This window comes from Pseudorca crassidens, chromosome 1, assembly GCF_039906515.1.
Source record: "Pseudorca crassidens isolate mPseCra1 chromosome 1, mPseCra1.hap1, whole genome shotgun sequence".
NCBI lineage: Eukaryota > Metazoa > Chordata > Mammalia > Artiodactyla > Delphinidae > Pseudorca > Pseudorca crassidens.
Window position 1 is genome coordinate 14406452 of NC_090296.1, and position 24175 is coordinate 14430626.

General features: G+C 45.4%; 2 protein-coding genes across 3 annotated transcripts in view; one reads left to right on the forward strand and one right to left on the reverse strand.

Moving 5' to 3' along the window:
- The window catches only part of NRDE2 (NRDE-2, necessary for RNA interference, domain containing), a 45672-nt gene extending 42641 nt beyond the window's left edge, over positions 1 to 3031 (forward strand). The window contains exons 13-14 of one of the 2 annotated variants that reach the window (XM_067727929.1): positions 2188 to 2259; positions 2778 to 3031. In XM_067727929.1, coding sequence (XP_067584030.1) covers positions 2188 to 2259; positions 2778 to 2903 — 198 coding nt within the window. In that variant the 3' untranslated portion in view covers positions 2904 to 3031. The other variant, XM_067727940.1, reaches the window with a different exon arrangement.
- Positions 3032 to 4846: 1815 nt separating this feature from the next.
- PSMC1 (proteasome 26S subunit, ATPase 1) lies at positions 4847 to 18025 on the reverse strand. The gene is made up of 11 exons (XM_067727961.1): positions 17939 to 18025; positions 14716 to 14769; positions 14021 to 14117; positions 12247 to 12371; positions 11445 to 11630; positions 11128 to 11256; positions 9939 to 10035; positions 7574 to 7763; positions 6947 to 7098; positions 6216 to 6370; positions 4847 to 5205 (listed from the first exon to the last, which is right to left on the reverse strand). Exons 1-11 carry the CDS (start codon positions 17939 to 17941, stop codon positions 5071 to 5073), a joined length of 1323 nt encoding a protein of 440 aa, XP_067584062.1. The 5' UTR covers positions 17942 to 18025; the 3' UTR covers positions 4847 to 5070.
- Positions 18026 to 24175: the final 6150 nt, after the last annotated feature.

Here is a 24175-nt window from a genome sequence, read left to right on the forward strand (position 1 = left end):
AACGGGCACAATTTTGTGGGCAGAAGTCGGCATCAAGATGAATTACCACCAAAGTTTCTGTGTTTTTAATGTTTATTCTTCAGACTCAAAAGCTCAGATTTTACGTCTTGACTCCCTCGTGTGAAATGGAAACCTTCAGAAGTCCAGACGCCAGCGTGGTGTCCGTGGGCACGTGCGGCCTGGACGCGGGCCCTGCCTGTTACCAGAGGAGGCCACTGGGGTGCAGCAGGAGGGCTGGGTTCCCACTGAGCTCCACCCCCGTGGTCAGGCCCTCACTGAAGGAGCGCGCCAGATGCTCCCTAATGGTTCCAGCGCTAACACTCTGGGAGTCTAAGCCAGTGAAAGACTCTAAATTTAAAAAGAGGGAGAGCTTGCACACTTGCCAATTTAACTTCTCCGGTCTTTTTTAGGTAGAGACAAATAGGGTGAAGTGCAAACTTGTAGTACTTTCACTGAGGATCTGCCATGAGCCAAGTCTGGGTGGACTGTAGACAGAAAAATTCTTGTTGACTTAGAAAAACAGCCTGGGACCATTAAGGAATGTCTGTCTTTTTGGAAAGATTAGCATCAGACCAAGAATTAATTAGAGCAGTGAAACTCCTAGCAGTTTCTGAGGCATCTGGGTGAGCTCCTAACGCTTTGATAAACTCAGTGAAAAAATCAAATTAGGGCCAAAATGTGATGTGTAGGCTCTGAGTGCCAGGAGAGGGCAGGACGCCGTGGGGCCACTGTGGAAGGGTGTGGCTCTGGCTCCCTGGAGGAGAAACGTCACTACCACCCTTTCACCTGGCGTTTAACCCTTTCATACCTGATGCAGCAAAGGCGTTTTCCAGTGGCTGACTGATGAAGGAGATAGCAGAGGGCAGTTCTCATTTGAGGCTAGCCAACTTACGTACCTGGATTTGCTGGATTCCAGGGTTAACTGTGAGTCTCACAAATACAGTGGTTGAGAAAGTACAGGAGTACAGTTTTTCTTCTTTCAAGAACAAAGCCTTAAGTGTAGTTACTATTTTAGCAGAGGACATTGAAGTATTTTGGTGTGTGAAAAAAGGACAGCTCACACTGGCTTCTTGGGTATAAGTTCAGAGGTCCAGCCTCAGAATGGCCGAGGCTCATACCAGGGAGGGAGGCAGGAGTCCCCCGGGCCACGCGGCTGACTCTGTGGGTGGCACTGGGAGGGAGTGAGGAAGGCCTGCGCCTTGCCGGCCTGAAGGTTATCACAGATGCTGGTTACAGCCCGGAGTTCCAGTCTTCCTGACTGTGGGAGTTAACCTGAAAGATCTGAAAAGGAGGCGAGGCTGTCCTTGGTAGATAGAGGTCCTGAGCTGTGGATAGGGGTCTCTTGATGCCATCCCCCGCGTTTCTGAGAGGTCGGTCAACAGCCCTCACCGGTCTTGTCTGGACATCATGCCCTGGCTGCCTGGTGGGCAGAGCCAGCGTCCACTAGAAAGCTCTGCTGTGGGAAGGGGAAGTCTGGCGGAGGTGGGTGGGCAGGAAGCCCAGGAACAGACTTCAGCTCCGTGAGCTCGGCTTGTGCCCATTCACAGCTGCGGACGCCCGCCTGGGGAGCTGCCCGGTGGGTTGTGACTCCCTGGAGGAGGGACAGATCCCTCCCTGGGACTTGGGAGAGGCCCGGGGATATGGAGGGGAGGACACACGCTGCTCCAGCTTCCACAGCAGGTGTGGAAAAAGCGCCTGTCTGTGAGTTGATACAAGATATAAGGATTTTATATCAGTATAAAAATGTGCTTAGATGAAACACGTGCTGAATATCTGCATGCTCTCAGACTGAAATTTTTGACCCGAAATTTGCTTTTGATAAGGTTACTGATTCAGTAATCCTGGTCACCTCATTTCTCTAAGATAGTTCTCAAAAAATGGCAAGTATTAAAGCAAATATTTTCTCTGTGTAAAGTTATCACCCTCACCTCGTGCACAGGCCTCGTTCTAGGCACTCTTAGTAATGCCAGGTGTGATGGCCCAGTGATGGAGGAGATGAAAACAAGTCAGAAGTGTTAAAGGTCAACTCCAGGCCCACTGAGACACAGCAGTGGCCCCTGAGGGCATCCCGTGGTACAGGGACCCATACCACCCATCAGCCACTGTGGCAGTGCCCCGGGTGGATCAGTACCGGGATGGCCTTGGATTCTCTTTTGTCATTTTTGTATTTTTTTCCCCTTGCCTCAGGTTTCCTTAGGAAATAAAGAAAGAAGCAAAGGTGTGTTCTACAAAGCACTTCAGAATTGTCCTTGGGCAAAGGTGAGTTCTGACGGCCATGGTCTCTTCAGATTCCCAAGGACCTCCCTGCCAAGCCTCATCCAGTCAGTATCATGGGGACAGGGCACTTCCCAGGCCTTTCCATAGTCAGAGCATCCCCTTTGGAGACGGAGGGGCATTTGTGTCCTTTCCCTGCACTGGAGCTGGCGTTTCATGGGAGCGTTGCTGTAGGCGGCTGGTGCCCAACATTTGCCCAAAGCTCAGCCCAGATGCTGAGAGCGTTGGGATCCGCGTCCCAGCTCTGCCCTGTACAGCCCAAGTCAGGAGACGTTCAGAGACCAGACTGATGGTGACCGCAGTGTCTGCCCACAGCTGCCGGCCCCACTTTGGAAAGAGAGGGTCTCACTTTGAGTTTACTCACTTTCCCTCTGCTTTTGAGTTCAGCCCTTCCTGAAGCATGTCAAGGTGTTGCTGGGTTAGGACAGCAAGGGGAGCGTGGGCTGTGGCGGGGCAGCTGGAGGGAGCGGCCGGCCGACGAGGATGTTGCTCTCCGGCCCCAGGTGCTGTACCTGGATGCCGTGGAGTACTTCCCCGATGAGATGCAGGAGATCCTGGACCTGATGACGGAGAAGGAGCTCCGGGTGCGCCTGCCGCTGGAGGAGCTGGAGCTTCTGCTTGAGGACTAGAGACCAGGAGGGGAGTGGGGCGTGCCTCCGAGGCCTCGGCGCCGGCCCCGTGGGAGCAGGAGATACCAGAAGAGACGGTGACACATGCGTGCGAGTGTGTTAAGACCTCTGCCTTTGGAGTTTCTTTCTTGATAGTTTGTGTCTGGGTTATTGGTCTCTCACCTCTTGCACATTGTGTGTGCAAATGACACAAAACCATCGTTTTGCATATTATATATGTATGTGTATATATGTGCATAGACAGGAATCATGCTAAGTGATAAATGAACCTGTCATGGTTGATGTGCGAGTTCTCGTTTGGTCCACTCTTCCCCTGCCCAGCCAGCGCCAGCCCTGCTGGGGTGAATGTACCTTCTCGGTTGGCATCCTTGGTGGTCCTGCCAGGTCTCCTGGGTCTTGCAGTCAAAAAAAAAAAAGGTCTGGTTACTCAATACTAGGACTTCCTCCCCTGGGCTGCTTAGCAGATTTTACCCTTATCATCTTCAGACCAGAGCAGTGGGGAGTCGTTTAAACCTTGGTATTCTCACCTGTATCAAATGTGTTAAGTTCTCATTACTCCCTGAACCCTATTCAGTGACGTCCTCGACTACGGCCTGAGCAGCCAGCGTCGCTTGGGAGCAATGTAGACCCTCAGGCCCCTCCCCAGCCCTGCTGTCAGAACCTGGGCTCTAACAGGACGCCCTGTTAGGGGACTTTGTGTGTACGTTACCGTGTAGAAAGCACTGCCTGAACAAATAAGGACTCCGCTGCCGGGGAGCTCACCAGCAGCCAGTCGTGGAAAATGGAGCGAGCTCCTTCCTACCAAACCCAGTGCTGCCTGTGACACGTGCCGGAGGTGGCTTTCAGCGGTGTTGGCCACGCTCTCGTTTTGATTTCCAGGAACTGAGTTACATTTGACAGAGAGGAAATTGCTTTATCTTCTCTGAGGTCCTGCTTTTTAAAAAGTGGACAGCTTCTCTCTGGCTTTTTTTTTTTTTTTTAAATCATGCTCTCTAGAATTGCTGAAAGCATATTTCCTTGGCACCTCATCCAGAAAGGCCACTGCTGTGGCATAGAATTTTGGCTAGAAATCGATGGACACTGGTTGGGAAAAAGCAGCAGAGGGCAGCACAGCTACAGCAGCGGTCCCCGACCTTTTTGGCACCAGGGACCGGTTTTGTGGAAGACAGTTTTCCCACAGAAGGTGGGGTGCGGGGAGGGAGATGGGGGATGGTTCAGGCCCCAATGCGAGCAGTGGGGAGCGGCAGATGAAGCTTCCTTCACCTGCCACTCATCTCCTGCTATTCGGCCCGGTGGTTCCTAGCAGGTGGAGGCCCAGGGACTGGGGACTCCTGAGCTAAAGCACTTTCTAAAGAGCATCTTGGAGCACCCAAGGAAGCTGGCCAACCAAGTGGAGGCTTTCCTTGATCTGCCCCACTTACAGGCTTTGAGATGGAACTGTTCTGAAATGAGAGAAGAGCAGGAAATAATAGACAAAGAAAAGGGAAGGGGAAGCTTGACACATTTCTGAACACTCTTGGGAGGGATCAGGTTCTGAACCCGAGAACAAGGGATGGCAGGGCTGGTATGGGACTCTTCAGCCCTGCCCTTTTGAGGTCTCTTGTAGGAGCCTCAGTCTCTTAGCAACAGCGACACCTCCTTCCTGCCTCCAGAGCGCTGAGAGCCCACATGCTCCACCGACCTTCCAAAAGGGAAGCCACGGCTGTAGGGACTCCTCAGCCCTTGTTGCTTAAGCAACAAAGATAGATAGCCGCTATTTACGTATGCTCGTTGCTTTCCCATCAGCTGCTGTTGAACAACTGCCACCAGCTCTGGGGGTGTGACGGGGCAGCAGGTATTGAAGTCTGCAGTCCTTTTGGTCAGCCAGCTTCCTTAGCACCCAGATCCATCGACTTGCTGCTACCAAGCGGCCGGTGTGGAGGGCCCAGAAACAGGATTCAGTGTTTGTTTGAGAAAGAGCACGCTTTATTGGCATGAGAGCGCTACACGCGAGCAACATACGAAGAGGGCTGGACGGGCATCCTACACATCACATTCCAAAGGTACTCGGGGTGCTGTGCTAGTGAAGATCAACCACAACATGGACTCCTGGGCAACTTCCCCAACCTCTCACCTCTGAGGGGGTCGACACACTTCCAACCTTTTCCTGGAAGGCAACTGTGGTCCACTAGAGATAGAGCCCCTCAGGGGTGCCTTCTTGTTTTTTATAAAGGACATTTTCTTTAGACTTTTTGAAGTCTTCATTTGTTACTTTCATCCTACGTTCCCTCAAGGCCATCAGACCAGCTTCCGTACAGATTGCCTGTAAGAAGGAACAGTGTGTTCAGAAAGTGAAATAATTTTTATGCTAACAATTCAGAGAGTGCTATTTTGAAATCTGGTGTAGGCACCCAACCTAAACACGAAGTTCTCAAACCATTTGGGAACGATTAGATTTTTTAAATGTTTTGAACATTCTAATTATTTCCTCAAAGGACCTGAAGTGGCTTAAACTGGGAATATTTCACTAAGGAAGAGGACTGGCTCAGGTTCCAACCCCTGCCGTGTGGCCTGGCAGGTCAGTAAGTTCTCACAGCCCTGCTTTCATTAAAGGCAGTAATCCTCCTAAGAAATAGATAAAATTATTCCAGAAGTTTAGAGCCCACATAGAGTGTACATCCATTTCATTTACCTATAGTCAGAAGAGAACTTGTATTTTCTGGTTAAATATTTACAAGTTTTAGTACAGTATTTATTCTAATATATTTATTTTCTCAACAATTACTTGCCAAAAGTAAAACAAGAACCCAAGCAACATGATATGGTAAAAACACAATCCTGGCACTGAAGGTTCTATCTGGTTATGGCCTTTAGGATATTTATTTCAGATGGTTCAGAAGAGAGAGTGTTTCTGCATACAGAGAGAAGAAACAGGTAAAAGGGTAACATTTGGTAAATGGGGGTGATGAGTATGTGGGTGTTTTTGTTGCAACTTTTCTGAAGGCTTGAAATTTTTCTAAATAAAAAGTTGGTGCAGAATTTTAAGGTAATTTAAATTTTAAAAAGAGAGAGTTACTCCCCAACTGAGACACTAACCTAGTTCTATAGATGCCAGGGATACGCAGTTCAGTGCAGGCACCAGCGTGAAACAGCCTGTGTGTGCCGCCCCTACCTAACCATGGCATCAACCCAGGTCCTCCCCCAGAAGGCAGGCTGTGGCCGTATGCAGTGCTGCCAGGCCTTGCTTTAAACTCCGGTCATCTGGGAAGACACGTCCAAACTCATACACACATATGATAAAACAAAGAGGTACAATCCAGCCCAGGTCCTCACCTTGATGTCGGCACCAGAGAGGTCATCTTTAGCCATGATCAAGTCATCCAGGGTTACGTCGTCTGCTAGTGTCATCCTGCTCGTGTGGATCTGAAAGATGCGCTTCTTCGTCTTTTCATCGGGCAAGGGGAACTCGATCTTCCTGTCGATGCGGCCTGTGGGTATAAAAGGTTTTCAGTCACACTCCTGGGGGCCCGGGGAGAGGCCTTAGTCTCCACACGAGTAGTCTCAGTCACATAGTGTCCTATGGAAGGAGGTCCAGCTCTTAAAAAGTGAACACTCATGTCTGTAGTTTGTAAATATCAACGTTTGAATTCATCTCATTTACAGAATCCTCTCTGCTCTGGTACTTTGGGAAACAAACGAAAGGAGAGATTCCTAAATGGCACAGTTAGTGGAAAAGGACAGATCAATCATGTTAAAAACATTACAAAAGACAGTAAAATTAGCTACTGCTTCTTTTGGTACTACCTGAATGTAAAAAATGGACCTGAGCTGTCATATTTCTTCAAAAAAAAAAAAAAAAAAAAGGCGTCTCGAGGCTAAAAGGGCCAAGCTACACAGACTACATCACGATTATCTCAAGGGAACACAGTTTTGGTGAATTATTCTAAGTTTCCAGGCAGTATTTGCCTTACACGTATCATTTATATTCTCCCCAAAGTGCTCCTAAGAAATACAAATCCACATAGGACCTTCATTCTCCACAATGAAACCAAAGCAAATGTGACCTGGTCTGATAAGTGCTGGATCCAAAGTCTCTATCCGGTTTGTGGCCATGATGACTTTCACGTCTCCCCTTGAATCAAACCCATCCAACTGGTTCAACAGTTCCAACATTGTTCGCTGAATTTCTCTCTCACCACCGGAATTTGAGTCATACCTTTGGAAAAGAAGTGAGGGAGAAGTGAAGACCCAACTGATCTCCTGTTAAAGGGGATTACAAAACACAGCTCTGTCTCAGCCTATATGTCACACCCTCCCAAAGCCCAAGATAAACAACACATTATTTTCTTCGTAGCAGTTTTCATGCCTGAAATTATGTGATTTATTCAGTCTCCACAATTGAGCTCCTCAAGGGCAGAGACTCATCCTCATGGCTGTGTCTCCAGAGTCAGGATGGTGCCATGCTCAGAGCGGGTGCTCAAGGCATGGCTACTGACCAGTCAACTGCCGGGTAGTTGTTACCTGGCACGTGGGAGAGCAGAGCCTAAAGAATCCATGGAAGCGACCCAGTACGGACTGTGGCAAACCAACATGCAGGCCACGTAGGGAGTGCCCAGCGGTCGGGCGTTCTCAGAGACGGACCATATGGTTTTTACCTCTAAATAACACAAAAGAGGTAAGAGAAAGTCTACCTTTTCGTCCCAATAGCATCAATTTCATCAATAAACACGATGGACGGTGCATGTTCTTCAGCAACTCGAAACAGTTCCCGAACAAGTTTGGGCCCATCACCTAGGTACTTCTGAATAAGTTCAGAGCCAACGACTCTCAAGAAAGTGGCCGAGGTTTGGTTTGCTACTGCTTTGGCTAGTAAGGTTTTACCTGTTTTAGATTGAAAGAGGAAAAAGGGAAAAAAACTCAAGTGCTGTTTTAACTTTAAAATCCTCATTGTCACCTTAAAAAGACATCAAGAATGGGAGGATCCCTCTGTGAAAAGCATTCTGTTCTCCAAAGCAGACAAGAGGAAATTCAAAAAACCTAAAAAACATATTTTGATTATTTTTAACCATCTTCCTAAATTCATCAAGATAATGTCAGAAAATACTTTTTACTGCAAAGTTGCATATATTAACCTGACCTATGCAACCAGGGTTAGAGAACCAAACTCAACTCCTACAAAACTATCAGTGATGAAAAAAAGGCCCGGGAGCCCTAGGTTTGACCGAAGGACACATAGTGTCCCTGAGCAGGGCCTGCAGTGCCCTCGGGCTTCCTGAAGACGTTGCTGTGGGATTGCCCCAGGGCTGAGTCAGCTGAGCCAAGACCAGCTCCTGATGGAGCCCACAGCTGTGAGCTGCTGAAAGCTCAAGAGACTTTTCTCTTCGTGGTGTGCCCTTACGGGACGTTCCTCACTGATCTCAGGGAAGACCTGACATTTCCAACCCTGCTTTGTTCCCTGATATTCCTCCTTCAGATCAAGAACAAGAGTAAGCAAAGAGTACCAACTTGAGAACTTTCGAGCTCAAGACCATGGCCCCTTTGATGGTGAGGGCTGGGCAGTCACCTCAGGACACAGAGGCAGTTAGAGGCAGAGCTGGCAGAGGACCACCCTCAGGCCTGTAAGGGGAGGGGAGGAGGCCGGCAGGCGAGTGAGTGAGTGACACAGAAGATTTCGTGCAAGCGGGAAGGAGGACAGGGAGCTAAGCTCTGCAACAAGACGGGGCAATGGCGTTCCCTCAGCCGGGCAGTCAGAGTGGCAGGTTCAAATGCCTATTAGAGGGCTGGACTGCTTCCTGAGAGCATCATTTAAGGATGGCTGACAGAAGACAAAAAGGACCTTCTAAGTGGATGGGATCTTACAGTCCAGAAGCAGCCAGGTTCAGCTGCCGGGATGTTCAATGGCCAGAGGGATCCCTGAACCAGTCTCCTCTTCCTCCCGACAGGGCTGACACCCGGTACTCCACTCCAGCCCTTGTCAGCACGTGTGCCCCAAAGAAGGCTCACGGCTGCAGGTCAGAACGCCTGTGTTCCAGCTCCAGCCCTGGTACCAGCTCAATTCCCAGAGCTAATGGGGCCTTGGGCTAGTCGCTGGCCTCTCTGAAACTCACTTCCCTGGGCTATAAAATGACAGGCTACAGTAGCTCCCTGCCTCAGGGTACAGCTGGCTCCCTGTCCCTCCAGCGTGGGCAATCCTCAGTACAGACCCTCTTGGCAACATGGCTTCAGTTCACTCAATCAAATAACCTCTCTTCCTTTGGAATTTACATAGCAATGACTATACAACTTACTCAGGTCAGCTTACTGCATAATGAACCAGATACGTATATGCATTTTTATCTTTCTCCATTTATTCATCCAATGGTAGACTCATTCAGTACCAATGGACCAGGAGGATGAACCTAATCTGAACAGCACAGGATAGCTTTTAAAACAGTGGTCCTCCACCAAGGTGCTGATGCTTGGCCACACTCCAGATGAACAGATCAGAATCTTCAGGGATGGGAGCAGCCATCAGTATTTTTTAAAGCTCCCAAGGTGATTCCAACGTACAGCCAAAGTTGAGCACCCTGTTTATTTTTATTTTTTCTTACAAAATATTTTCAACAGACTCACATTACTCTTTAAAATATTTAAAGGCATTATGTTTTACAACATATAAATCTAGCACATTTGAGCATACAACAGGTGCGCTGGGGAACTGGAAATGCATTCACATCGAGCAGGCATTTTGGGGGGGGTGCCTACTGGTGTTTATCTTCTGTTGTAATTCCTACTATTGTTTTTAACACATTAACTCTGTTAAGTCTACAATTACAAGCCTAAGATAGTTCAGTTTCTTAGTACACCTATTATACAGAAATATATACTTTCATGCAATAGGTATGTTTCCAGAGGAGCTGCTTATTCAGAAATGTCCAAAATGCTGCTTAGAGCACATTTTCAAACTAAGGAAGTGTGGCATCCTCACTCAACAGCTAAGTCATTATAACCAGCTAGTGCTGCTGCTCAAGAGACGAGCTCAGTGCCTGGAAAGTGACCAACACAGAGCACACATACCTGTGCCAGGTGGACCATACAGAATGACCCCCTTAGGGGGCTTTATACCCATCTCTTCATAATATTCAGGATGAGTGAGTGGAAGCTCCACAGATTCCTAAAGAAAACAGACACTTGGTAAAAATAAAAGGCTTTCTTACTGAAATTTATCAGATTCATTCACTGACATCATGGGTACATCTCACTTTCAACAAAAATAAGCTAAAATTTCAATTATTCTTGTTAGAGACAACGTTTGACTTCCACCAGCAGCAAGGACACATTGAAGAGGACCTCTGTCCTACCTGAGCTCCCAGCACTGATCCCCTCTTCCTAATAGCACCCAATTTCCCTTTCATTTCCCAGTAAAAGTCAACCTTGAGTAACATTTAAGCCCTTCCTGAGCAAAAGAAACTTAAAGCTAAAATTCACCCTTTTCAATGAAACTGCAGGCAGGAGCTGGCAAGATTTTCTGTTGTGACCACCAAGGGACATGATGGCTATTTCCCAGCTGTCTGAGAGTCACCAGTGGAGATCTGTGATCACTCTGAATGACCTCCCTGCAGATGAAAGAACCTGCAGAGGGCTGGCCCACCACATGCCCCTGACCCCAGGACCCTGGCAGGAGCTGGGGTTAACGTTCTAGACGCCAGCACTGTGCAAGTGTGTGCCACTCACCCTACCCCCAGACATCACTGGAGGTTTCTGGATAGCCACAGCTGAAGTCAGTACAACTGGAAACATGTTCACACAGATAATTATTGAACATTACATGTAAAAAGTATTACACTGCTGCTGCTGCAAGAACTATCATACAATTTATACTTACTTCTATTACCTAACTCAGTATTAACAACACAAAACACCACCACTAGTAAGGTCTGAGTCAGTTACTGGTCTGATCAATAAAGAAAAAATAAAACACGCAAAACAACTCCAAGCACCGTAAATGAGACAGCAGTAAGAAACCAAAGGTCTAAAATCCCAGAGCTCAGGACTTCTCTGGTGGTCCAGTGGTTAAGACTCCAAGCTCCCAATGCAGGGGGCCCAGGTTCAATCCCTGGTCAGGGAACTAGATCCCACATGCATGCTGCAACTAAAGAGCCCGCATGCCACAACTAAGACCTGGAGCAGCCAAGTAAATAAATAAATATTTTAAAATAAATAAATAAATACATAATAAAACCCCAGAGCTGGTTCCTTGACATACCTTAATTTCCTGGATTTGGTTGTCTAAGCCCCCAATATCAGCATATGTCTCCTGGGGGGCCTTTTCCACCTTCATCACTGTGACCAAGGGATCCGTGTCATCCATCAGCACCCCTATCACAGCATGCACCTAACAGGGAACATTAAGCTTTAACACAGGCATGTAAGGTTCACACAATCCACTTACAATGAAATGGCAATCACAGAATTTTCTCTACCCTTTGGAGTGCTCTGGTGATCTACTTCCACGGGACAGGTGGACGGATCTGCAAGCAAGAAGCAAGCACTCCGACGGGCTTTCTTAGGCTATCAACTTACCTTGTGGTTGAGCAGGACCGAGCAGCCCGGTTCCAGCAGATCCTTGTCTACAAATGAAAGAATGCTGACATAGTGTTCTGAGCCCACAGACGTAGACACGATGGCATGATTGTCATCAATGATCTCTTCCAAGGTTCCTACCGACATTGGGGTCCCCCTCAGATCATCCACCTTTGATCTTTCCTCCTACATAAGAGTAGGCCAAGAAGGAAAAGCAGATTAGACCTAAAAAGTAGACGATGCTGACAGTTCACAAGATTCACAAAGCAGTTGGTACTTTTCAAAGGCAGCTAAGGATTTCCCTGGTAGCGCAGTGGTTAAGAATCCGCCTACCAAGGCAGGGGGGGCACGGGTTCGAGCCCTGGTCTGGGAAGATCCCACATGCTGTGGAGCAACTAAGCCCGTGTGCCGCAACTACCAAGCCTGCACTCTAGAGCCCGAGAGCCACAACTACTGAGCCCGCGTGCCACAACTGCTGATGCCTGTGCGCCTGGAGCCCATGCTCTGCAACAAGAAAAGCCACCGCCATGAGAAGCCCGTGCACCGCAACAAAGATTAGCCCCTGCTCGCCGCAACTAGAGAAAGCCCGCGCACAGCAACGAAGACCCAATGGGAAGGACCCAACGCAGCCACCAATCAATCAATCGATGAATAAATTTAAAATAAAATTTTTTTTAAAAAGGCAGTTAAATAATAATTCATTAAAGGCAGAAAATGAATTTCATTTATTCATTAACAGTTTTAAGTTCTAAGTAGAATTCAATTGGTAAAAAAAACAAGTTACAGTAATTTCTCAATTTACCTCTTGCTTTTCTTCTAAAGGCTTCATTTGTTCCTGATTTCTAATGAATTCTTCCTCCATGAGAAGATAGTCTTTAATTCTCTCTAACTTCAATAATTTTAACCGGCACTGAGTGTGAGGTGTCACTGTAATTAAAAAAGAAAGTTTTATTATACTTGGAGCTTGAAGTTTGCAATTAATTCGGTTCATCCTTAAGAACAAAAAGAAGTTAACACTTAAACTTAGTTTAGTTGGACAGACACTGAAAAATTCAAAGTTTGGTGACCCGAAGTAAGTAGGTGCCTAAATGCAAAGGGGAGAGGGATTTTATGTATTGGGTTGGCCAGAAAGTTCGTTCGGGTTTTTCTGTAACATCTTACAGAAAAACCCGAATGAACTTTTGGGCCAGCCCAATAATAATGGGGATGAGGCCTATGACCAAACAGATAATATAAATGACATGTGGTAACTGTCTACAAAGAAGAAAAAACTCATTGACCAAAAAGATAGTTTGCTTTGGTTTATTACTCCCCACAGGTGCTAATAAAGATAGCTGCAGGTGCTGTTCAGTCAGTATAGGTTGTTGCACCCTAGCTGTAACACATACATTCATTTATAGGAGGATTATGAAATACTGGGGATATTAACATACGTGCAAATATTTTTTTCCACACTCGTATGTTGTTTCTTTTGGCCTAAAGTCTCGTGCTACACAGGACTTTTAACATTTATATAGACAACTTTTCTTTTGTAGTTTCTGGGTTTCTTGGCTTCTTCAAAAGGTCTCTCCTCCCCTAAGGTTAAATGTATTCCTGAATTTTCATTTATTTACTTATTTACATATGTATATCTAACTCATCTGGCAAAGAGCAAGGGGTCTAATTTCATTTTCTCTCAATAACAAATAAAAGATGCCAGCCATTTATATTAAATAACCCATCCTCTTCCACAGAACAGAAATGTCACCTTTACCACATAATAGTTATCCATAACTTGACTCTGTTTTTGAATTTTATATGCTTTTCTGGGGATCTGATGATCTGTTCTTTATCAATACCATATTGATTCACTACGGTAGGTTAATGGCACATTTTTTTACTGTCTGACTCTATTATTAACCAAGCAATATTTTTATTTTATTGCATCTAAGCAGGAATAGACTTGTTTAGATGATAGATGAGGATAGCAGAGGTATTTGAGCTGAAGCCTGAAGGGATGAGAAGCAGGCAGCCACGGGAAGGACTGGGGGAAGAACATTTTTAAGCAGAGGGAAGCAAAGGCCCTGCTGCAGGAGATTCAAAGGACGTGAGGCAGGGCAGTGTGAAGAACGACACACAAGGGGAGTGCAAGAGGCTGAGGATGGAGCAGTGGGCTGGGTGAGGTCACCTGATTGAGTTTTATTCCTTGCTTGGTAGGAAGACATTGAAAAATTTTATGTTCAGGCATCGCATGCTGTGAGTTCCAATACACTAAATTCCATTTCTTCATGAAATAAGTGTATCTTATCTCTAAGGTAACCAAGCTCAACCTGAGTTTTCTAATCTAACCCCGTGCTCTAATACACTAGAGGAGCTGGTTATTTAGAGGAAATTAATGGAATTTCTTAAAATGAATAACAGTCGTATCCTGTGTATACTGTTAAAACCAAAATACAGCTTTTATTCCAACCTAGAGAATGCCCCACAAAGTCACAGACCTAGAGCTTCAACCACACCCTATTTCCTGTCTCCACATTCAGACCTCTAAGCTACACACACAGAGACAGTCCCCCTAGGAATCGGAACCATGTCATTACCCAGGGGCAGTTTGCTGGCAGCATCTGGTCCCTTTGTTTTCTTCTTCTTTTTCCCCACTCTAGTTGGTACAGGAGGTTCATATTTCTTTTTCTTGTCCTTGAGTTTTTAGAATAGTAAGGAAAAAAAATCACACAGAAATCATATTAAAACACAAACTTACTTATGCGGGACCATCATCTATTTTCAGGTAATACAATTTTCCTCATCTTTTAGGATGTTATTAAAGACTGTCCTAAAAAAACCCCAAAATCTGTTTTTACGTTCTACAATGTTAATATGTGAATGTAACTGATCTTTCTTTATTATAATACACACTGACAGATCATTCAATAAGGAACAGAAGTCAGAATTCAGAATAATATGCCAGAAGTCTGAGGTGAAATGATTTGACACAAGTCTTCACACCTAAGGATATTAAACACTAAAATCACAGGCAATTTATTCTAACACTTCTGTAACGTTATTAATTTTACACCTTTAAAAATCATTAATTCATAAATACCTACGTGACGGTCAATAATCTTTTGTAAAACACGAAAAGGGTATTGTATCTGTAGGCTAGGCTGGTTAAATGAAGAGATAATTTATTTTGCATTTTAAAATTCGTGAATCCCCAAAGAACTTCTCAGCTGAGATCTGACATTTTCCGCAATTTACTCACATGACAGACATATCTGGCTTCTTATTTATTTACCTTGTCATCCTTCTTTCCACCTCCAGGACCATGACCACCACTCTGACTCTGACCCTGAAAAAAAGAAAAAAATTAAGACAGAGGTATAAATTCAGAATATGATCACTTCAAAAAACCCTTCTTATTCTCCTGCGATTCTAAGACACCAACACTTCCCCACATTTTAATATTTCTGAACTCAAGATATACCCTGCAGTCAACGTGTACACTTAATGTGGCAGAATTTCTTTTTCCTGGAAAGCTGTTAGATCAATGGTGCACCTTGCCACAGACTGCATCTTAAATCAAGGACAACTCTATTAAGAAACAGATATAACTAATGTGTCATTATGAGACTAAGATCTTAAGACCACCCTTTCCTGAGGGGAAGGTATAGAGCCTGACACTCTCTAATATAAAACTACCTGGCTGAGGCCACCAAGAGCGTATTTCATGAAATTGGGCCATGAAAGCTAAATCATTTAACCTACTCAACAGTCACTTGTCAGTCACTTACTCCTTACTAGCATCACGCCAAGATCCAGGAGACTTTCCTTTCAATGGCAGCTTAAATACCTCCCACCCTAAAGCCTGGAGTGCTCGGGCAGGTCCTTCTTCCCAATCTAAAATGTTGAATCACCTTAAGCTATCAAGAACTTAGTGTATTAATAAGTTCAGTGGGATTTCTGACTTTAAAACAGACCCTTCAGTTACAGGACAATGTTTCACACAGAGCAGTGTCTCAGAAATGACGGCATTTGAAATGAGCAATAGTGAATTTACTTGACTAGAGGGGCCCTCTGTCCCCTCAAATCACTTCCTCTAAATTAATACAGCACCAGCTTCATTATCAGGACGAAACAACCCTCTCATCGTTACCTGAAAGAGTTAAAGTCAAATCTATTTCCCAACATGCAGGATTCTTAAAACTTTGCACTTTATTCTGAAGAAGGTAATTCAAGGCTCTGAGAAGTTTTGGGAAATAGAATTAGTTTTACTGCATTAAGCCGTCCAAATTGCAGGCCTTTCACAATCAATTACACCCCTAAGGAAGTGCGCTGTTGGCTGGGGCAGCTGTCTGAGATGTTTACGATGCGCCGAAGTCTGTACTAGACGTTCTCCTTCACTACCGCATTAATCCCGGACAGTCCTTCAAGGTAGGGTTCATTACTACTACTTTCTAGATGAGGAACTGCAACAAGCCTAAGAACATGGGCTAAGGAAATAAATGTATCCAGGTTTGAATTCCGACTTCATTCCTAATAGGCTATGTGACCTCAGGTAAGTCAAGCCACCTCTCTGAGCCTTGGTTTCCTTAACTGGAAAGTGGGGATAGTATTAGCTCCTATTTGTTGCTGAAAATGAAGTAATGCACGTAAAACACTTCAAATTTGCATGACTCATAGTACCTACTCAATACAATATCATTGGTGAATAAGAAATGTCAGGGTCAGGATTTTGTCAGTCTGGTTATAAAGTCTGGGCTCTGAAACAAATCCACTCTGGTTCAGTTCTTCACTCTCTCTTCTGTCCACACCCTGTCTCTGTTTTGTCCAGGCCATCATATCTTATTTGGGCTCTAGTCTCCCAGCTGAGATTTCCAGGTCCAGTTTCTTCCCTCACCAATCCAATTATTACCGCCTACAGCAAAGAGCCGATCCTTCAAATCTCCTCAAAAACCTTCAACTGCTCCCTAACATTTAGAGTGTAATGTCCAAACTCTTTAGCTTGGCATAACTGGCCCTTGCCAAACTGGCTGCAACCAACTTTTCCCAGGTTCATCTACCTTTCCCATGGTCCTACAAGTCTGGCCCCACTGGAGGACGTTTTCCTGAGTCGGTCCCGAACTTCTTCATGTCTGGGCCATTTACATGATGTTTCTCAGCCTCAAATAATAACAAGTATATGCATTACACTATATGCCAAGCAGCGTGCTAAACATTCTCAAGGTATCATCTCGTTTTATTCTTACAGACGCTATGAGGTTGGCACCATCAATACCCCTAGTTTACAGATAAGGAAATGAAGGCTTAGAGAGGTTAAGTGACTTGCCTGTTGTCACAAAGCTGTCAGAGAGGTAGCCAGGAATCACACTCAGGTCCACGGGGCACCAATACCTGTGTTTCTCTACTGCCTGAGTAACTAGTACCTCATAGCAAAGACCCACAGGGTTTGTGTTCTAGCACAGCCGCTTAGCCTGTCTCAGTTTCCTCCTTGGTAAACTGAGGATAATAATAATTACCTCAAGGGGCTGTTGAGAAGAATAATGACCAAATGCTGGAAAAGTACCTGCCACGTGTTTATCATACCCAGAATACTGCTACCCCGAAGTCCTTCTAAGACCTGTAAGACTGTGGTCGGGACTTCCTGCTGTTCACGATACAGGCCAAACACATTCCCATCTCAGGCCCTTTGCACTTGCTGTTGCTTCTGCCTGGACCAGTTTCCTTCAGGTACCTGCATAGGCTACTCTCTCATTTCATTTAGATCTCTGCTCAAATCTCACCTCCTCATCGGGACTCGCTGACATGCTATGTAAAACAGCTACCCCTCCCCATCCTACCCCCTTCTGCAGAACAGCCCTAAGCGACGGCCACCCGCCCCGACGTCATATCACATATCCCTTCCTCTATTTTTTGTCTGTCTTCTTGAGAATGTAAGCTCCAAGAGGCAGAGACTAGGTCAGTCATGCTCACCCCCTGTATCCCCAGCGCCTAGAGCAGAGCCTGGGCCCTCCCTCCGCCAAAGTGCAACATCAATCCGCGAACTAATAAATGCTAGCTGCTTTTATTATTACTAGCGCACCACGGGACCTTTCCCTCCAAGGTCCACCTGTTAGAAAGGCATCTTAAGGCCTCCGTCAAATGCCTCCAACTCCGGGCGGTCTCCCACGACTCGCTCTCCCTCCTCAGCTGGAGCGAATCCCTCCCTCCGCTCAAGCCGCACATCCCTCCACTTGCGCGGCTCCGAAAGCCCTCGTCCCAGTTACTCGAGCAGGCTCCCGCCGAAACACCCCGCGCCGGTTGGCGGAGCCCTGGCCGGCGGAGGAGTGAGGCCGGGCCACCTGAGCCGCTCCGCCGCCCCCGTGGCCCGTCTGGGGGACCCTCCATGCCGAGCCCCGGCCCCGGGGCCCCGGGATAAGGCCCGCCCCAGGAGACCGGGCCGGCGGGTGGACCGAGTGCCTCCGGCAGCCGCCTCGACCCCGTCGCACCGCCACTACCAGCCGAAACCCTTAGTCACTCACCATCTTGCTTCGGCCGCTCGAGCCGCCGCTGCCGGAAGTGCACCGCCTCGGCGGCCCGTCAGAGGCGGAAGTTGACGAGGGACTCCACGGAGGCCGATAGGAACCAAATCCCGCACGCACCAATGAGCTCTCACGGCTTGTGCGAGCGGGTGGGCAATGATGCGCTAACTTACAAGCGAGATTTGAGCCTTATAAATATTTAACTTGAAAAAAAATTTAAATCGCAGTTATTAGGTTATTGTCAACAACTTAAGACAATGACCTCGACTGTCACACTGAGACAATTGTGAAAATATAATTTTTTTTAATATGCAAAAATCAAGCTGGGAAGACCTTTACTTACTTCTCCAAGAACTGGACTGGCATTTGGAACTGAGAAGTTAACATATACTTTTGCACCAACATTTAAGCTCTGATTTGGTCTCTGGAATTAATCTGCTCATCTGTCTCATGAATCATCTAAATCTTTTTTTTTTTTTTTGATGACTTGTGATGATGCCAAATGTTGTCTTAAAAGTCCTCATCTTGCACCCAGTTTGTAAAGTTCGTCATTTATTACATCCAGCAGAACATCAGAAAGATGGCAAGCATCCTTTTGGCCACTGTAAACTTCCATAACAGGTGCTCAAAATGCTGCATCTCGCTGAACTGGAGAGATGGATTTATTTGTCTGATTTCCACCCCATCCCCATCCAGATTAATTTAGGCATTTTAATTTTGAAAGTCTAAAAATATTTCCCTAACACGCAACAGGAACTTACTATTTCCATTTCATCACTAAAATACTGTAATAGAAAGTCTTGACACTGTCAACCTCCACTAACAAATGTGGCATCTACATGATACATGAAATGATGTGATAGGTTAGGGACAAGAAAACTCTCCCTTCAGGAATGCGGAAAGCAATTCCAGAGTTGTGCAGAATATCTAGGAAATCTGTGTGTTATCTGAAGAAGTACAGTGCCCCTGAGATTGTGTCACATTCAAAGAATATAGGCTAATAGCGAAAACTTAAGAATTTATTCTGGAGGATGTTCATTAAAAAAGACTTCTTAATGCAGAGCAAACATGGTCCTCTCTTTTTTCCCCATCACGGACCCTCTCAATATTCTCCACCCAGCTGACAAGAAATCAGAATGTTTTCATGCTAAAAATGAAACTAAATCTTTTTATTTTAGATACTAAATACTAAATCTTTTATTTATAAAAGAAGAGCAATTAAACAGGCAATCAGCACAGGGATTAAGGGTGTGGGCCCCCACTTCAGGTCTCCTTTCTGGCCTTCTCACTAAGGAGCTGTGTGGTCTTAGTAAGCTGTTTAAGCCCTTTGTGCCTCAGTTTTGCCATCTGTGAAATAGGGGCCTTAAGAGTTCCTCCCACGATAAATTAGGAGCTTGGGATTAACATACACACACTGCTATATGTAAAATAGACAACCAACAAGGACCTACCGTATAGCGCAGGGAACTCTACTCAGTACTGTATAATAACCTATATGGGGAAAGAATCTGAAAAAGAATGAATATATGTATATGTATAACCGAATCACTATGCTTTACACCTGAAAGTAACACAACATTGTAAATCAACTATACTCCAATAAAATTAAAAAAAAAAAGTTCCTCCCACACAGAGTCCTTGTTTGAGGACTAAAGTGCCTAGAACTCTAAGCATCAGCTACAATTATTAGTAGTAGTATTTTTAATACACGAATTGCTCCTAGTTTCCTTGTTCTGTGCTGTATTAAATGGTCACATATCCTTCACAAAATTTATAACCTATTGGTACAGAGATCTTCAAACACGTTTGCCTACACGTGTCCTCAAAAATACTCTGCAGGGTTTCCCTGGTGGCGCAGTGGTTGAGAGTCCGCCTGCCTAACACGGGTTCGTGCCCCGGTCTGGGAAGATCCCACATGCCGCACAGCGGCTGGGCCCTTGAGCCATGGCCGCTGAGTCTGCGCATCCGGAGCCTGTGCTCCGCAGCGAGAGAGGCCACAACAGTGAGAGGCCCGCGTACCGCAAAACAAACAAACAAACAAACAAAAACTCTGCACAACCACATATTGTGTGACACATTTCTAAGTTGGCATCTAAATTTCATCATAAGTTTTAAATAGCTGCAAGGAATCCGTTCATCAGCACATTTGAAGTCTTGATATTTTCCTGTCTATCCAGTGGAATCTAACTAGCTTGATAGCTTGATATCTAACACCATCCATTTGAAAGTTATGTACACAGGTTCTTCTTTAGCACTGAAAATTTTTCTCCCCACGATATAGCCGAAAAGGGATTAATATTCAAAATATATAAAGAACTCATACAACTCAACGACAAAAAAATAAACAACCGATTAAACCACAATGAGATGTCACCTCACACCTGTCAGAATGGCTATTATCAGAAAGACAACTAAACACCAAGTGTTAGTGAGGATGGGGAGAAAAGGGAACCCTCATGCACTGTTGGTGGGAATGTAAATTGGTGCAGCCACCAGGGAAGACAGTATGGAGGTTCCTCAAAAAATTAAGACCAGAACTACCACGTGATCCAGCTTTCCCACCTCTCGGTATTTATCCAAAGAATACGAAAACACTAATCCAAAAAGATACCCCCATGTTCATGGCAGAATTATTTACAAAAGCCAAGATATGGAAACAATCTAAGTGCTCATCAACAGGTGAATGGATAAAGAAGATGTAATTGGTATACATGTGTATATGTATAACGGAATTCTACTCAGCCATAAAAAGAGATAAAAGCATGCGTTTGTGACAACATGGACAGACCTTGAGGGTATTATGCTAAGTGAAATAAGTCAGATGGAGAAAGACAAATACCTTATGATTTCACTCATATGTGGAATATAAAAAGCTAATAAACAAAACAAAAGAAAGGAACAAACCAAACAAAACCAAACATATAAATACAGAGTAGTGGTTATGAGAGGGGAAGGGGCGGGGCAGGGGAAGGGTGAAATGGATAAAGGGGATCAACTGTATGGTGACAGATGGAAAATAAATTTTTGGTGGTGAGTATGTTGTAGGGTTAAAAATTTTTTTTCTCCTTGAATTCACATTTCCATCCCACATACTTTTATCCTAATGTCATGTATTTCTGTGCTTGAAAATATTTTATTGATCAATCTCCCAAACATCTCTGTAAACATTTTATACAAATTAGAATTTTACAATGTATTTTATTTTCTGTCTTTAAGGTGCCATGTGTTAAAAATGTTTTCTAGATTGAGTTATTACAAACTATAACTAGTACACACTTGATCAAAAGTATATATTATATTATAGTTTGTGATAAATTAATTTTTAGGAATTAAAAAGCAAAGGAAAGAATTTAGTAATTAAAATGTCACCCAATTCTTTAAATCCTTCTGTGTCGTATACCCCAAATCACATAGTGATCTATCAGCAAAATCTATTATTAATGATAATTTGAATTAAGTCTTTCTTCCATGTGATGGCAAGGAACTAGAAAACATTGGGTGTACAAAAGGATTTACTACTCAGTCATCAAAGCCATTTACTCTCAGTTTCTGGGAAATGCACCCAAAAGGCTTTACCATGACACATCAAAAGATTAACTATTATCCTTATTACCTCTTCACTCAGAAACCCCTTATTTAAACTAATAGCCTCAAAGAAAGCTGGGAAACATTTTAACATCATTAATTTCATTACAGCTTTGGAAATATTGTAATATTTTTTACGAGATTTTTTTGTCACATAACTTCTTTAAATAGATCTTGTCAAAAACTGTGGTGCATCAGTGATTTGGAATATTCTATTTATGAAAAATGTCTAACTGGCAAATAATGCTCAACTTCAAGCTATTCAGCCACATCAGAGTCGGAAGGAAGTACTGCAGCCATGGTGCGGTGTTCTGAATTTATACATGGGGAAACAGGCAAAGTGGGAGTGATGACAAGTTTCGTTTGATGACCTGACCTCTATCATAAGATGCATCATTCTTTTATTTATTTATTTTATTTATTTATTTTTGGCTGCACTGGGTCTTCTTTGCTGCGCACAGGCTTTCTCTAGTTGCAGTGAGCGGGGGCTACTCTTCGTTGCGGTGCGCGGGCTTATTGCTATGGCTTCTCTCGTTCCCGAGCACAGGCTCTAGGCGCACGGGCTTCAGTAGTTGTGGCACGCGGGCTCTAGGTGCGCAGGCTCAGTAGTTGTGGCGCACGGGCTTAGTTACTCCGCGGCATGTGGGATCTTCCCGGACCAGGGCTTGAACCTGTGTGCCCTGCATTGGCTGGCAGATTCTTAACCACTGCACCACCGGGAAAGCCCTGATGCTTAACTTTTTTTTTTTTTTTTTTTTTTGCGGTACGCGGGCCTCTCACTCTTGTGGCCTCTCCCATTGCGGAGCACAGGCTCAGCGGCCATGGCTCACGGGCCCAGCCGCTCCACGGCATGTGGGATCTTCCCGGACCGGGGCACGAACCTGTGTCCCCTGCATCGGCAGGCGGACTCTCAACCACTGCGCCACCAGGGAAGCCCAGGTGCCTTCCCTTCAGAGTTGCCTCCTCAGCTAAGTGGGCTGCTTGGCGTTACCTGAGAACCCCTGTCTCAGTACTGGCTGCCTTTGTTCTTGCTGGTGTCAGTCTCCTTTAGGTGCTGTGGTGAAAGAATAGTCTGAAAATCCTAACCTCTGGCTGTTTTGTGTCCCAGTTTCCAACATCGCCTTTTACCTTTTGCCCTCCCCCATTCTGCCGGGCTCTCCTGGACCCATTGCTCCAGGTGAGGGATGGAGAGGTTGGCGCAGAGCAGAGAAAACGGAGCCCCTGCTTCCTAAGCCAGTGTCAGAAGCCAGCTTCAAGGGGGCAAGGAAAGATCTCAGGACCTAGAACATAGATTTGATAGAGTCCACGTGGATTAAGAATGAAGTTTCTCCCCAGGCTGGTGGGGAGGGTAGTAGGTGCAGAAGACAGGAAGGGAATCTGGGGGTAGGAGTGGGTGTTCAGAGCTGGGTTCCCAGGGACGGTGCCGCCTAATGGGACACTTGGGAAAGTTCTGGGGCAGCTTTTGGTCCTTGTGATGAGGAGGAATGTGACTGGTATTTGGCGGCAGGGTGGGCAGGGACACCCCACACAACGAAACATCCTGCATTCACCAGGACTCTCAATACCTTACCGCCAGGCATCTTTGTGGTTGAAAAACCTGTTTCTGAGGATCAGAGCCTGGAACCGGACTCTTTTTGCATCAACCATGAACTTTAACCATTAAAGTGACTAATTTTTCTTCTCAAGGCTTGATTCCTGCTGTAAAGCAGAAGCCCTTGGGAAGGGTTTAAGCGTCATCTGGACCTTGGTGTAGAAGGAAGTTCTGCTATTTGGTGTAGAAGGTGAAGGGAAGCAGGCGGAGGAAGGGGTGGAATGTGGCAGTGCTGGGAGCTCAGCTGACCCAACGGGTGAGGCCACCGGCCCAAGGGACGGTGTGGTGTAGCGGGAGGGGCACTGGCCAGGAGTCAGAGACTTGGGGTCAGGTTCTGGCCTTTTCTTTACCTTGTGTGTGAACTGGGGAGAGTCCCTTCCCTCCTTGGGCCTTACCTTAAAAAAAGCACACATACATTTAAAAAAATAATAATGAGAACAGTCTGGAAGCTGCTCTGGAAGGTTAAACAGAGCTACCCTGTGACCCAGCAATTGCACTCCTGGGTGATGATGAGAGATGAAAACATAATACATTCAACAAAACCTGTGCATCAGCATTCATAGCAGCATTGTTCTGAGGGAATAAAATTATTTTTAAGGCACGACAAGAAACTTTTTACCCATAAAATTCTCTCTGCCCGTCTGGGCCACTACCCCTCTTTGGTGTGCCCTGTGCATCTGCATTATACATTAACCAGATCCCCTTGGAAGACACAGGAATGCCTGCTCAACTGAAAAGAGCAGTTTTCTCCTGGTACCAGCAAGGTAACTCCTTAGGAGATAACATTCTTTTCTCAGTCCTGTCAAGGGTCACGATGACCCACTACTGGCCTTGTACGTGCAGATCTGGACCACGTAAACGGTCAGTATGTTACTTTGATGTATAACCCTTTGTCTCGAAATCAAGACTGTGCTTTGACCTCTAACGGGTGGAACAGTCCTCAGAGCTTTCTGAGAGACTGCCTCCAAAGTTATAATCCTCAAGTTGGCTGGAGTAAAATTCTCCATTTCTTTCTTCAGTTGACAATTAATTTCTCATCCACATTCATAATGACCAAAAAA

Coding starts and splice junctions, on each gene's coding strand:
- PSMC1 (XM_067727961.1), bottom strand. Junction 11,257..11,444: donor CGGTCCTGCTCAACCACAAG/GTAAGTTGATAG, acceptor GTTCCCTGTTAG/GTGCATGCTGTGATAGGGGT. Junction 5,206..6,215: donor TCTCTGGTGCCGACATCAAG/GTGAGGACCTGG, acceptor TCCTTCTTACAG/GCAATCTGTACGGAAGCTGG.